The sequence below is a fragment of the Natator depressus genome, chromosome 2 (genome assembly GCF_965152275.1).
Source record: "Natator depressus isolate rNatDep1 chromosome 2, rNatDep2.hap1, whole genome shotgun sequence".
Classification (NCBI taxonomy): domain Eukaryota; kingdom Metazoa; phylum Chordata; order Testudines; family Cheloniidae; genus Natator; species Natator depressus.
In genome coordinates this window covers 250,618,597-250,631,850 of record NC_134235.1, presented here as the reverse complement: position 1 = coordinate 250,631,850, position 13,254 = coordinate 250,618,597, and the positions used below count along the sequence as shown (strand labels likewise).

The 13,254-nt window shown below is 38.9% G+C and overlaps 1 protein-coding gene across 1 annotated transcript in view; it reads left to right on the top strand.

Moving 5' to 3' along the window:
• LOC141983318 (sodium channel protein type 5 subunit alpha-like) overlaps window positions 1-13,254 on the top strand; it is a 132,405-nt gene that overhangs the window by 105,001 nt on the left and 14,150 nt on the right. Inside the window, exons 21-24 of the mRNA XM_074946338.1 lie at window positions 5,656-5,829; window positions 6,357-6,479; window positions 11,102-11,380; window positions 11,966-12,019. Coding sequence (XP_074802439.1) covers window positions 5,656-5,829; window positions 6,357-6,479; window positions 11,102-11,380; window positions 11,966-12,019 — 630 coding nt within the window. The remainder of the gene's footprint in view (window positions 1-5,655; window positions 5,830-6,356; window positions 6,480-11,101; window positions 11,381-11,965; window positions 12,020-13,254) is intronic.

Genomic DNA, 13,254 nt, shown 5'->3' with positions numbered 1-13,254 from the left:
GGTCCCTTCCAACTCTGATATTCTATGATTCTATGTGTTATCGGAAGCTGGAGAAAGAGATGTCATCTGAGTCACACCCTTGATTGAGGGAGTTCCTACAAGAATGGAGCTTGACATCGGAGCTGCTGTCGCACTGATTTCTGCATCTGCCATCACCAGACTTTGTCACAAGTTCCTCTGGAAGAAAACCTCTCCAGTTTTGAAGACTTTTATACCAGGGTAAAGTTAAGAGATACTCCAAGTGAAAGTTCAGCTAGATGGACAATCTGTCATTTTACCTTGTATGTGATTGAAGGAAAGTATCCATCACTGTTTGGCAGGACTTGGCTTGAGAAGCTCAAGGTGAATTGGACCAAGATCAAGGTGATCATAAAAGCACCTCAAAATCTTCAAGAAATACTGGACAGACACTCCAAAGTTTTTGAAAAAGAATTTGGACAGATAAGCAACATGTCAGTGAAGTTCAGTGTTAAGTCTAACAGCCAAGCCCAGAGTTGCGCTTTATGTTTCGACGCCTCTGGTGGAGGTTCATTTGGACCGTTTAGTGAACATCGGAGTCGTGTTACACACAGTGAGTGGGCTACCCATTGTATCAGTGATCAAGGATGATGGTTCCATTTGAATTTGCAGAGATTTCAAAGTGACAGTGAATCCAGTTTTATGTGCAAACCAGTATCCACTTCCTCGTACCAAAGATTTGTTTGTTACTCTTAGTGGAAGACAGTGTTTCAGCAACTTGGATTTGTTTAATGCATACCTACAAATAGATTCATAGATGGATAGACTTTAAGGTCAGAAGGTACTGTCGTGATCATCTAGTCTGACCTCCTGCATATTGCAGGCCACAGACCCTCACCCACCCACTCCTGTAATAGACCCCTCACCTGTGGCTGAGTTACTGAAGTCCTCAAATTATGATTTAAAAAATTCAAGTTACAGAGAATCCACCATTTACACTAGTTTAAACCTGCACTTGACCTCTGCCCCATGCCTCAGAGGAAGGCAAAAAAATACCAAGTCTTTAACAATCTGACCCAGGGGGAAATTCCTTCCCAACCCCTAATATAGCAATCAGTTAGACCCTGAGCGTGTGGGAAAGACCCACCAGGCATATACCTGGGAAAGAATTCTCTGTAGTAACTAAGAGCCCTCCCCATCTAGTGCCACATCTCTGGCAACTGGGCATTTTTGCCACATGCCATTGTAGACAGTCCCATCATACCATCCCCTCCCTAAATTTATCAAGCTCAGCATTGAAGCCAGTTAGATTTTTTTTGCCTCCAATGCTCCCCTTGGAACCGCCCCTTGGTTCTAACTATCAGAGGAGTGAAGTTCTGGAACAGCCTTCTAAGGGGAGCAGTGGGGGAAAAAGACATATCTGGCTTCAAGACTAAGATTGATAAGTTTATGGAGGGTATGGTATGATAGGATAGCCTAATTTTGGCAATTTAATTGATCGTTGACTATTAGCAGTAAATATGCCCAATGGCCTGTGATGGGATGTTAGATGGGGTGGGGTCTGAGTTACTACAGAGAATTCTTTCCTGGGTGGCTGGCTGGTGAGTCTTGCCCACATGCTCAGGGTTTAGCTGATCACCATATTTGGGGTTGGGAAGGAGTTTTCCTCCAGGGCAGATTGGCAGAGGCCCTGGGGGTTTTTCGGCTTCCTCTGCAGCGTGGGGCATGGGTCACTTGCTGGAGGATTCTCTGCTCCTTGAAGTCTTTAAACCATGATTTGAGGACTTCAGTAGCTCAGTCATAGGTTAGGTGTTTGTTACAGGAGTGGGTGGGTGAGATTCTGTGGCCTGCGTTGTGCAGGAGGTCAGACTAGATGATCATAATGGTCCCTTCTGACCTTAAAGTCTATGATTCTATGAACTTCACTGCTCCAATGGTTAGAAACCTTCATCTAATTTCAAGCCTAAACTTGTTGGTGGCCAGTTTGTATCCATTTGTTTTTGTGTCCACATTGGTGCTTAACTTAAATAACTCCTCTTCGTCTCTGATACATATTTATAGAGAGCAATCATATCTCCCCTCAAGACAAGCTCTTTGAGTGTCCTCTCATAAGGTAGGTTTTCCATTCCTTGGATCATCCTAGTAGCCCTTTTCTGCACCTGTTCCAGTTTCAATTAATCTTTCTTAAACATGGGAGAGCAGAATTGCACACAGTATTCCAGATGTGGTCTCACCAGTGCCTTCTATAATGGTACTAAACACTTCCCTGCCTCTACTGGAAATACCTTGCCTAATGCATCCTAGCACTGCATTAGCCTTTTTCACAGCCACATCACATTGACAGCTTATAGTCACTCTGTGATCAACCAATACACCCAGTCTTTCTCCTCCTCTATCACTTCCAACTGATAAGTCCCAAATGTAGATTGATATGGCATCTAACAAATATCTCACAATCAACATGGAAGAAAAAGCTTATTTTGCTACCGGTTGCCTTTTAGTACCACACTGGCATCTTCCCTGTTCTAGAAGGCCGTGGATGAGATCCTGAAGGGACTGAATGGAAATCAATGCTATTTGGACAATATCCTTGTTACAGGAAAGGATCAGCAGAGCAGGATCATCTTCAAAATTTGGATGCTATCTTGCAACATTTGGAAGACAATGGACTGAGAGTATGTCAAGACAAATATGAGCTTTTTTTCAATCCTTCAGTTGAATACCTTAGGCATGTAATTGATGTGATGGACTTAAGGAAATTTCCAGAGAAAGAGAAGACAATTCTTCGAGCACTATAGCCAGAGAACATGTCACAGTTACATTCATTCTTAGGACTACTTAATTACTAGGGTAAATTTCTGCCTGAACTGGTGACAGTATTTGCATCTTTGCATGAACTGTTACAAACAAACAACAAATGGAACTGGACTAAAGAATGTGTGTGTGCATTTAAGGAGGCAAAAAAACTGTTGGGATCAGCTGAAGATCTCACTTTGATTCCTCGTTACCATTGCAATTGCCTTGTTATGTTTCACCATATGGAGTGAATGGTGTTCTTTCCCACATTTTTGCTGATAACAGAGAGAAAGCAATTGCCTTTGCTTCACAAACACTCACTACCCCTGAGAAGAGCTATGTACAAATAGAGCAAGACGCTCTCAGCATTATTGTCAGAATTTGGACGTTCCATACCTGTCTGTATGGTAGACATTTTACCTTGCTAACGGATCACCACCCATTAATTTCAATTTTTGGACCGAAATGTGGATCCATCATTAGCTGCTGTTCATCTGCAACAATGGGTGTTACTACTTTCAGCTGATTTCTATACTATTCAATTATATAAAGGGACTCAGCATGGCAATGATAATGGGCTATCATATCTGTCATGCCCAAGCTCCCGTCAATCCAAAGAAACTTCAGACGAAGTGTTTTATCTCAATTTGGTGGATAGATTGACTGTCACTAGCACAAAGAAACTGTTAAGGATGTTGTGCTTTCTCTTGTGAAGAGAATGGTACTACAAAGTACGATATTGGATCTTATGAATCCCCAGTTTACACAATTTGGGTCGCGTCAGCCTGAATTATCTGTGAATCAAGGTTACATCTTATGGGGAATCTGAGTTATCCTTCCAAAATCAGTTCAGTCTCAAGTTTTGGAAGCTCTTCACAATGGTCATATTGGCATTGTATGAACAAAGGCTATAGTCTGAGTTCTGTCTCAATGTCCTCATGGATAGATGAAGACATTGAGAGGAAGGTGAAGTGCTGTACTATATGTCAGCAAATTCAGCATGATCCTGGCCCAGCATACTTACACCCTTGGTTCTGGCCTCAGATTCCTTGGAGGACACATGTTCATGTGGACTTTGCTGGACCATTAGAACATTATATATATTTGGTCATAGTTGACACCCATTTGAAATGACCAGTTTTCAGAATGACTTCTAACACAGTTTTCAAGACCGTTGGACATCTTCATGCCTTGTTTAGTCAGTTTGGTCTACTGTTACAGTTGGTGAGTGACAATGGACCTCAGTTCTATTCAGAAGAATTTCAGAGGTTCCTAGCATCAAATGGAATTCAGCACATATGTTCTGCTCCATACCACCTTGCTAAAAATGGATTAGTGGAACTCTTTGTACAGACACTTAAGCATGCCTTAAGAGCTAACAAGTTTATTTTGAGTTATCAGCAGAAATTGGACAAATTCTTGTTTGTCTACAGGAGCACACCATGTGCTACTACCTTGCAGTCAACTGCACCTGTTTTTTTGAAGCAATCATTGGGTATCTTTTGGAACCTGCTATGTCCTGATGTTGTCTTATGTGTAGCCAAATCCCATGCAAAGTGATTGACAACATGAGGTTCATCATTGTTGTTTTCAAATAGGAGATGTAATAGGGACTCACAACTACAGTTGTTGAGTGAAATGGGTACTTGGGGAACTTGTGAAATGCATGAGATCTTTTTCGTTCATGATTAAACTATGTGGTGGTACTTTGTGGAAACGACATATGGACCAGCTGCAACCTCAACAAGTAACAGAATCCATGACTGTTCCAGCAGCACTCTCTTCTCCTCTGATCAAACCTCCTTCCATTCAATTCTTAATTTTCTTGGCTTGTTGGAACAAATTTTGGTACCAGATGCAGTTGATTCTGTACCACAGACTGTTCCTGTTGTACCAGACATTGCTTCTCCACCATCACCATGTTATCCCAAGAGAGTGTAAAAACCAGTGCTTGCCCCTGAACTTATACGTTGTTTAGCTAGAGTTGGTATTCCAGGATAGAATAATCCCTTGCAATTTAAGAGTCTGCAGTAGTCCACCCATAATTTTTAGTTAGGTTATATAGTGTTTTATGTTATCCACATAAATGATAATGTATATATGTTTGGAAAGTATTTTAATGGAGGGTGGAGAAATTAGATATTCTGCACCTTTAAATAGTTCGGACACTCTGCACTCAGTTGCAGAGCCTCACTTTCATGTTAGTTTCTGTTTTGTTAGAACAATAAAGCCGCTACAGCAGACAGCTGTGTTTGCCAGCATCCCCTGTGTCCATCCCCTTCTCTGCTGGGTCCAAATATAACAAGGCTCACCTCTGAACGTTGCTGTTTCTTTCATAGATTGTAACCAGGGAATATATAGGCCTATATGATACTTTGTGATAGTTGTCCAGGTCTGTTTTTTACTGAGCCTATACCTATTTACACTTGTATCAGGATTCTCACCCATGTTTCTGCCAAAAATAGATTGTTGTGCCACAAAATACAAATTTAATAAAAAGAACAGGAGTACTTGTGGCACCTTAGAGACTAACAAGGTGCCACAAGTCCTCCTGTTCTTTGTGCGGATACAGACTAACACGGCTGCTACTTTGAAACCTGAAATTTAATATCAAAGTTCAACTGTGTAATGGAGCAAGGACTCACATTTTTTTTAATGTATGGTAATATTTTGTAGCCCCTCCACAGTGTCTAATGTCCATTTCATCAGGATTATCTTCAGAGTGGCTACCTGTGTGGAAAGTTAAACTCTTGTGTACCTGTTTGCAGTATGAGGGTCCAGGTTTCATGTGGTTTGGGGTTTCATAATGAAGGGTGCACATATCTCTAATCTCAGTACAACATTACCATATTCCATTGAAATTCTGTAGAGTGGGTTTATATCTAAGCATTATTATTTCAGGCATTTGAAGATATACATCTTGAGAAAAGAAAAAACATTAAAATTATGTTGGAATTTTTTGATAAAATCTTCACTTACATCTTTGTCCTGGAGATATTTCTGAAATGGGTGGCTTATGGCTTCAAGAAATACTTCACCAATGCTTGGTGTTGGCTTGACTTCCTAATTGTAGGTGTAAGTATTGCATTTGATCAGTTCTGTGGGCTGGATTACGTAGTATAGAACAACAGAATGTTCGCTTTTTTTTTTTTTTGGATGTCCCAAATTGAGGCACCTTCATTTGAAGGGGAACTGATTTTTAGAAAGTACTGAGCACCCACCCTTTGAAAAACCAGACCTTTCAAAGTGTCTCAATTTGGACAACAAAATTTTGTTAAAATTTTGGCCTCAAAATTCTTACAGCTTTAATAATCTAAGTTAGCATTAGTAAGACAGGTCAAGTACATTTGTTTTGTTAAAATGGATTGGGTGAAATCTTGGCACCCCTGAAATCATTGGTGTTTTATTATTAACTTCAATGCTGCCTGCATTTCACTCGTTATTTTATACCTGTTAGTGTCCCCTTAAAATGCCTTTCTATTGTACTGTACTGGCTTCCATTTCATACTTTCACTGATAGGACTTTGTAAGCATGAGAAAAAAGAGGAAAAAAAAAACAGAGGGCAGGATTATGCTAATATTTTTTGTCTCTCTCTATTTAGATCTCTTTAGCAAGCCTTATAGCTAACTCACTTGGATATGCCGAAATGGGACCCATGAAATCCCTTAAAACCCTGAGAGCATTGAGACCATTAAGGGCATTGTCACAATTTGAAGGGATGAGGGTAAGAATAAATAAAGCAACCATTGAAGCCCCTTTGTCTGAAGAGCAAGCATGTGAAAGGACACTATCTCATATGGGTTTGCTTTCATTATGGTGCTGCACAATAGTTACGGTTACATTTGAGTTCAATTTTAAGAGTTTTTAAAACTTTATTTTGTAAAAAAAACCACTGAAATGGCAAAAAAAATCAAATCATGCTCAAAGTTTATATATGTTTGGATTTTTTATAGTGGTTTGATGAAAAATGAATTGAAACACAAAGAACAATAAGATTTCAAAAATCATTCCTTTATGGCCGATTTTCACTGAATTCTCTCTCTTTTCTTCCGCTAGAATTCAGACATAGAAAAAGTCACAAAATGTTTGCGGATTTTTTTTTAAATAATGAAGAAAAGTAACCTTACACTTATAAATCTGGAAAACTAATAAGTAGATTTACGGGGGAAAAAAATCCTCTGATATACTTTCGTTTAAAGCTGGAATGCCAGAATTAGCTTGTAACCATATCACTTGTGTTCATTGTTTGTCCAAACATTTTCTTGCTCACTTCTGCATTTTCTTGGTGAATGAATATTTCTCCAGGAGTTCTCTTATCTGTTTGTTTTTGCTTGATGATCATACTAAGTACACAAATGATGATCTCATTGAAGCAATGGCAAAACTCCCATTGACTTCAATTGGTCCAGGATTTAACCTTTAGTGATTTGGATTTGTTGCTTTTGTATTTCCTTTTTATCATTATATGATTAGCAAATTATTATAATTGTATTCTATATCAGCAAGTGCACCACTAATACTGCAGATCACATGGCAACACACGATATGTAAGTTAGCAGTGTAAGTAACATTTACAAATCCATCTAAGATTTCTGATGTAAACACACATAGCAAGGCACCAGATAAATTTTTCAATAAATGAAAGCAAAAACTAAATTCGGAAACACAAAATCCTTAATTGTGCTAAGGAAAGGTATTACTATGTATTAATTATGTAATAATTACATAAACTCAGGAGACTGATACTAAGATAGGGAGCCTATTGTATCTATATCAAATTCAGATTCAATATATGTTTGTATGAACTAAAAGTCATTAATATCTATAGGATGTTCAGTAAGTTGATGGCCCCATTCCTGTTTCTAAAGTAAAATTGTCTGCATTAAGGTAACAAAACCACCAGAACAATTGGAACCCTTGTTGATACTACTTGCAGAAAGGTCAAGAATTCAGCGAACATGGAAACTGGAGATAAGTCCAATTCACAATATTCAGATCTGAACTTTCCCAGAGTTTGGAGGTGTTTAGACCAGAGATTATGGTTCAACCCATAAGAGAAAGACGCACCAACAGTGATGTTTGAAACTAGATTAAGATTTCCTTTAAAATTTACCACAGGTTGTTTAAAGGTTTTGGTTTAGACCCATCTCTAATGCAAACTAGATAATCTCCCTCCTTCTTCCCCCAACATAGTAATTGCACATCAAGGTTGAGACATTAGTTGGATACTGTGGGGAAATTTGTGCTATCATTAACTAATCTACATACATGTTCTGTGGATATAGGAATTGCATCTCCAGGCCTGCCAGTTCTGACCCTTTCACTAGCACTAAATTCATAATTAATATTAATTCATAATTAATAATCATAACTAATAATGAAAATAATTTACCTTGGTCACTCACAATATGGTATTGTACACACTAGTGATAGAAAAAGCTGGGGATTCAGCTGAGTGTCTAAAGTCATACTTTGCCCCCTGAATCTTATATGTTGACCTAACTGTCATGACCCTTGCCTTCAGCATCTCCAGGTTACATTGCAAAAACTCATGCTACCTGAAGCTAGTTGTGAAGGGCACACTATACTGATTTACAATAACTGAGGGTCTGATCCATAGTGTGGCCTTCATGATTACCTGTTGTGAGTGTGTAACGTCATTTTTCTGTGAAGCGTAGAGAAATGCAAAAGGGACAGAGAAACCCTATATTAGTAGTTTAGAAGAAAGTGAAATACTGTGATATGATGGAGAATAAGACCTGGCATTTTCATACTCAGTTTCAAAAATAGATAAAATTTTATTTTTGTGAATCAATACCACTTTGTCTCAGGCTCAGAAATGTCAGAGAAAAAGAGAAAAGGCTTGTATCAGCAGAGAAGATCCTAATTTTGATAGCATGAAGGAACTGAGCAGCAAACTCATTCAAATATAGACTAGATTTTATAGAAAGACTGTTAGAGTATTGTATATGAATGCTAATGTGAGTCATTGGCATATAGTAGTGGATTTAAAGCAAAAAGTTAGTAATATAGTGGGAAAACAATTACATGTTGTGATAGTGGGTGTACATGAATTTTTAGATGGTTTTTTGTTAAGTTTGGTATACATCAAAGGCTTTTACATTTTACATGGCAGGAAGGCTTTGAATCCTGGATAACTGGTCCAAATCTGTCCTCAGTTAAAACTGTGCAACCCCATTGAATTCCACAGGAGTTGCACGGGTTGTAGCTGAAGGCAATTTTGTAACTAACATATCTACTGCTTTTCTTTGTTCCGCTAACCATTCTCTCCAAATCATCACCTATATGTGGAAAGATCCTACATAAGGAATTTGCCACTGCTCTTCCTATGGAAGAGCCAGGGCATCAGTTCCGGATCCTGGTAGATCCAGTGAAGCTGATGTCTGTCAGCGTGGGAGTCCTGTGCCTCTAGACAGGTTCCACAGCTGCTTCTTCCCCTCCCAGTCCTTTGGCCCCACAGCGTCAGTTGGAGAGCCTGTCTTGGGATAAGGGGAGAGAAAGGAAAATGTGTTATAGAAGTGGCATTCTACATACCTGTCTCTGGCAAGTTGAACTATCGTATACTACAAGTCTGATGTGATATCTTTGTTGTCTGTTGGCCATAGAAGAAAGTTGTTATGGGGGATTGTCAACCATCTGAACTGTCTATGGACAGTAAGATTTTGGTGTCTTTGATCTATAAAAGGGAAGTGAACTGAAAGATGATATACAATTGTCTGTAGGCCATTTGTGATTGGTGATTCATGATGATTTGTAGTCCAGACTGGAAATTATATGAAACAGGACCGGTAGAGATGTGGGTTTTTGGTGTATCAGTAAAGGCAGGATATAGGGGTATATATATATAGAGGATATAGGGGTATAGTTAAGACAGCTTGTACAATCTTAACTACAAATTTGTCCCCTATTTATATAATCCCAGTGTTCTAAAAATGTTGTTCTGAAACAAGATATTTATTTATAACTTTAACATTATCATAAAGTTTTTGTCTGGGAAATGCTATAGTTTCTGCACAAACCATATAGACCTTGAAGGCTTTTCTGGCCATGTCAAACCCAGCAAGCACAAACTTGACTAGCACAATATTTGAGGCTTCTTTCCTGTTCTCTCTCCTAATTTGAAAGCTGTATGAAACTTGTAAGGAAACAAAAATAAGAAAAGCTTGCCTGGGTTTGGGATTTGTTAAGAATCCGAAATGTATTCACTTGAATATAGGGTGAGTGTCATGCTATACTTGCAGTCAGTTTAGGACACTCCCACTCCACCCTCCCAATAAGCTCAGGCTCCCACTTTAACTTTAGATATTTCTTAGAGGGGATGCCCAGTGGCCTGCTTGACCTCTCTTTTTCAAAGTGTTGCCTTTGGGAAGCTAGCTCGCCCCCCGGCTGTGACCTGTGTGAAGGTAAAGGATCACCCATACTCTACTTTTGGGGGGTACTGGGTTCTACTCTGCCCTTTACTAGGCAATGAGCAGAAGTTCCTGTCCTAAGCAGGAAGTGACAGCTTTGACATTTGTTTACTCTATGAGATCATTAGTAGAGGTTACTCCTTGAAACACCTAGCCAAATGTGATGAGATGCACTTTGGAAGTTAAAGTCTCCATCAGGCATGAGTCAGAATGTGTAATTTATGCAAGTTGGTCACAATTTCTGCTATTTCCCCAGGAGAGATTATGGTAGATCTTATTTTTTCATACCAGTGGAGCTTGTAAGTCTGCTCAAAACATACATGTTGTACTGACACTTTCCAGGTTACTCTTGAATTGTGGAAAACTTCTCATGGAAGTTACAATATCTGCAGCAACCTTTACATATCTACCACAGATTCATTATTGATCCTCTAATAACTAATTTTCCACACAACTTGAATAAATTTCATGCTGACATGAATAAAAACAGACGGCTATATTAATCCTCATGAAGAAATAATGTGTATTTAGAATCTTGTAGAAACAAAAAACAAAAAAAAAACCAACAACAAAAGGAAGCTCCAAAAGTGAACATTCTACCATTACATTCAAATACTTTATTGTTATTTAATAGTGCTCCCAAGTGTGCTAGGTGTTTCACAGAAAACAAAAAACAGGTTCCTGTCCGGAAGAACTGATAATCAAAGGGCCTGATCCTGCCAACACTATAGATGTAAGAACCTTTACTCGAAATAGTTGCCACTTCAGTAGAAGTATTTATGGGAGTAAAGTTACTCATGTGTGTAACTGTTTACTGAAATGACACGGGATTGCTTAGATTTTCAAAACAGTTTAATGCAGCAAATAGCTGTTTAAGGCTTTAGTAACTGCATGTTTTTCTTTGATTTCTCCTAAGGTGGTTGTGAATGCCCTAGTAGGTGCCATCCCTTCTATCATGAATGTTGTGCTTGTCTGCCTCATTTTTTGGCTCGTTTTTAGTATCATGGGAGTGAACCTATTTGCAGGAAAATTTGGAAAATGCATTAACTTGACTGAAGAAACATCAGGATTAAATGAAAGTATTAGGAACAAATTGGATTGCACAACCTATAATGACACGCAAAAAATATATTGGACAAATGCTAAGGTCAACTTTGATAATGTTGGTTCTGGTTATCTGGCTCTTCTTCAGGTGGTAAGTTCTATTTTGCTGACTAGTACATTGTGGGGTGGGGTGGAATCAGGTTTTGCCAGTTGCTTACCCACATCTGCAAGGAGTGGAAAGCAGTGGCCCTGCGGAGCCTGCTGTCCCAACCCCACCCCATGTTCAGACTGACAATATGGTTAGCCCATTCAGGGTCCCTTCCAGTGTATGCACATATAGTGTCCAATGGTGAGCTACGAACTGATTATGTAACCATTTGAAAATGTGCTCCTCTGATTTGCAGCTATCTCCTGGGAAGATGGTATGAAATGTTTGTTATAATTTCATTAAACTACAGGCAAAATTCTCTCCTGCACTGAGTAAAGCTCAGTGCAGAAATGGGAAGTGGAGAGAGATCATCAGTGGGCTGGTTCCAATTCCCTGATTTGTTGTGATCAACTCTGTCACAAACATGTCAGCAAGGAGATCCCCTACACCAGGGGAATTCTGTGCTGGGCATTTGTGGACATACTACAGTCCCTTTGCACCATCTCAGAAGCACAAAGATGTAAACAGGCTAAACAATCTCATCCTAAAAGTTTAATATGATTTTAATAATTTTTCTGTTTTTTCTAGGCAACATTTAAAGGTTGGACAGACATTATGTATGCAGCAGTAGATTCACGAGGGGTAGGTCATGAAAATTAAAATGTTCTCTCTTGTAACCATCTCTCCAATTGTTACTTATATTTTCTAATTTTCATGCTTATTAGTGTTAGTCAACACAATGTGTAGGTCTAGTCTGTTCATTGTTTTCGTGGTGCTATCTACTCACTGAGCTAAAATGGATGAGCATCTTTTTTAAAATAAATGCTCAAGCATTATTTATTAAGTATCATTATTATTATTATATTTAATGTATGTATTACTGTGCCACCTAGAGACCCCAGTCAGGATTAAGGTTCCACTGCATTAGCTGCTGTACAAATACAGAGGAAGATACTGTTCTGCATCCAAAGGACTTAAATTGAACAAAATTACCAGCATATCTTCCAAGGAAATGAATGAGCTCAAATGTAACCACATTCAAAAATAATTTTCTCAGGTTTATGTAAAATTTTGTTGCTTTTTTCCAACAGTAATAGAAGAGCTTTTCAACCAAAGGTTTAAATTGGAAGAACACATCTCGGCCAAGATTCTCAAAAGCAGAAGCTTGAAGTTAGGCTCCTAAATAAGTGACCTGATTTTCAAATGTTGAGTGCTCAACAGTTGCCACCGACCTCAGTCAAAGCTGTTGGTTGCTCCTCGATGCCTTTGAAAATCATCCCAGTAAGATGTGATTCAACTCTCTTTGAAGTCAATAAAGACTCCGCTTGACTTCAATGGAAGTTGAATTGGACATATATTTAGTCATGATATATAATATTTTAAACAGATGGTTAAAAAGAGGAACATTTTCTTATGTGTCCTTGAATGAAGACAAAAGTGCAACTCCTCTCACTCTCCTTAAAAAAATTCATCCGTCAAGCTTTTAATTTCTTTGTCAGCAGTGTAAATGGAATGGGAGATATTGTCCTACCAGTTTCTTAGCACAAGTGTAATCAACATCAGTGTCAGTTGCAGTGATCTCTTCAATACGTGGACAGAGAAGAGCTTAAAGATTGCAAAGAAATCAAATCAACAGACAATAGCAATCATACCACTTGTCAAGGTTCCGTCCCAACTCTGAACTCTAGGGTACAGATGTGGGGACCCGCACGAAAGACCCCCAAGCTTATTCTTACCAGCTTAGCTTAAACGCTGCCACCACCAAAGTGTTACTCAAAGAACAGGGGAAGTGCTCACTTGGAAACGTCTTCCCCCCCCCCCCAAATATCCCCCCAAGCACTACACCCCCTTTCCTGGGGAAGGCTTGATAAAAATCC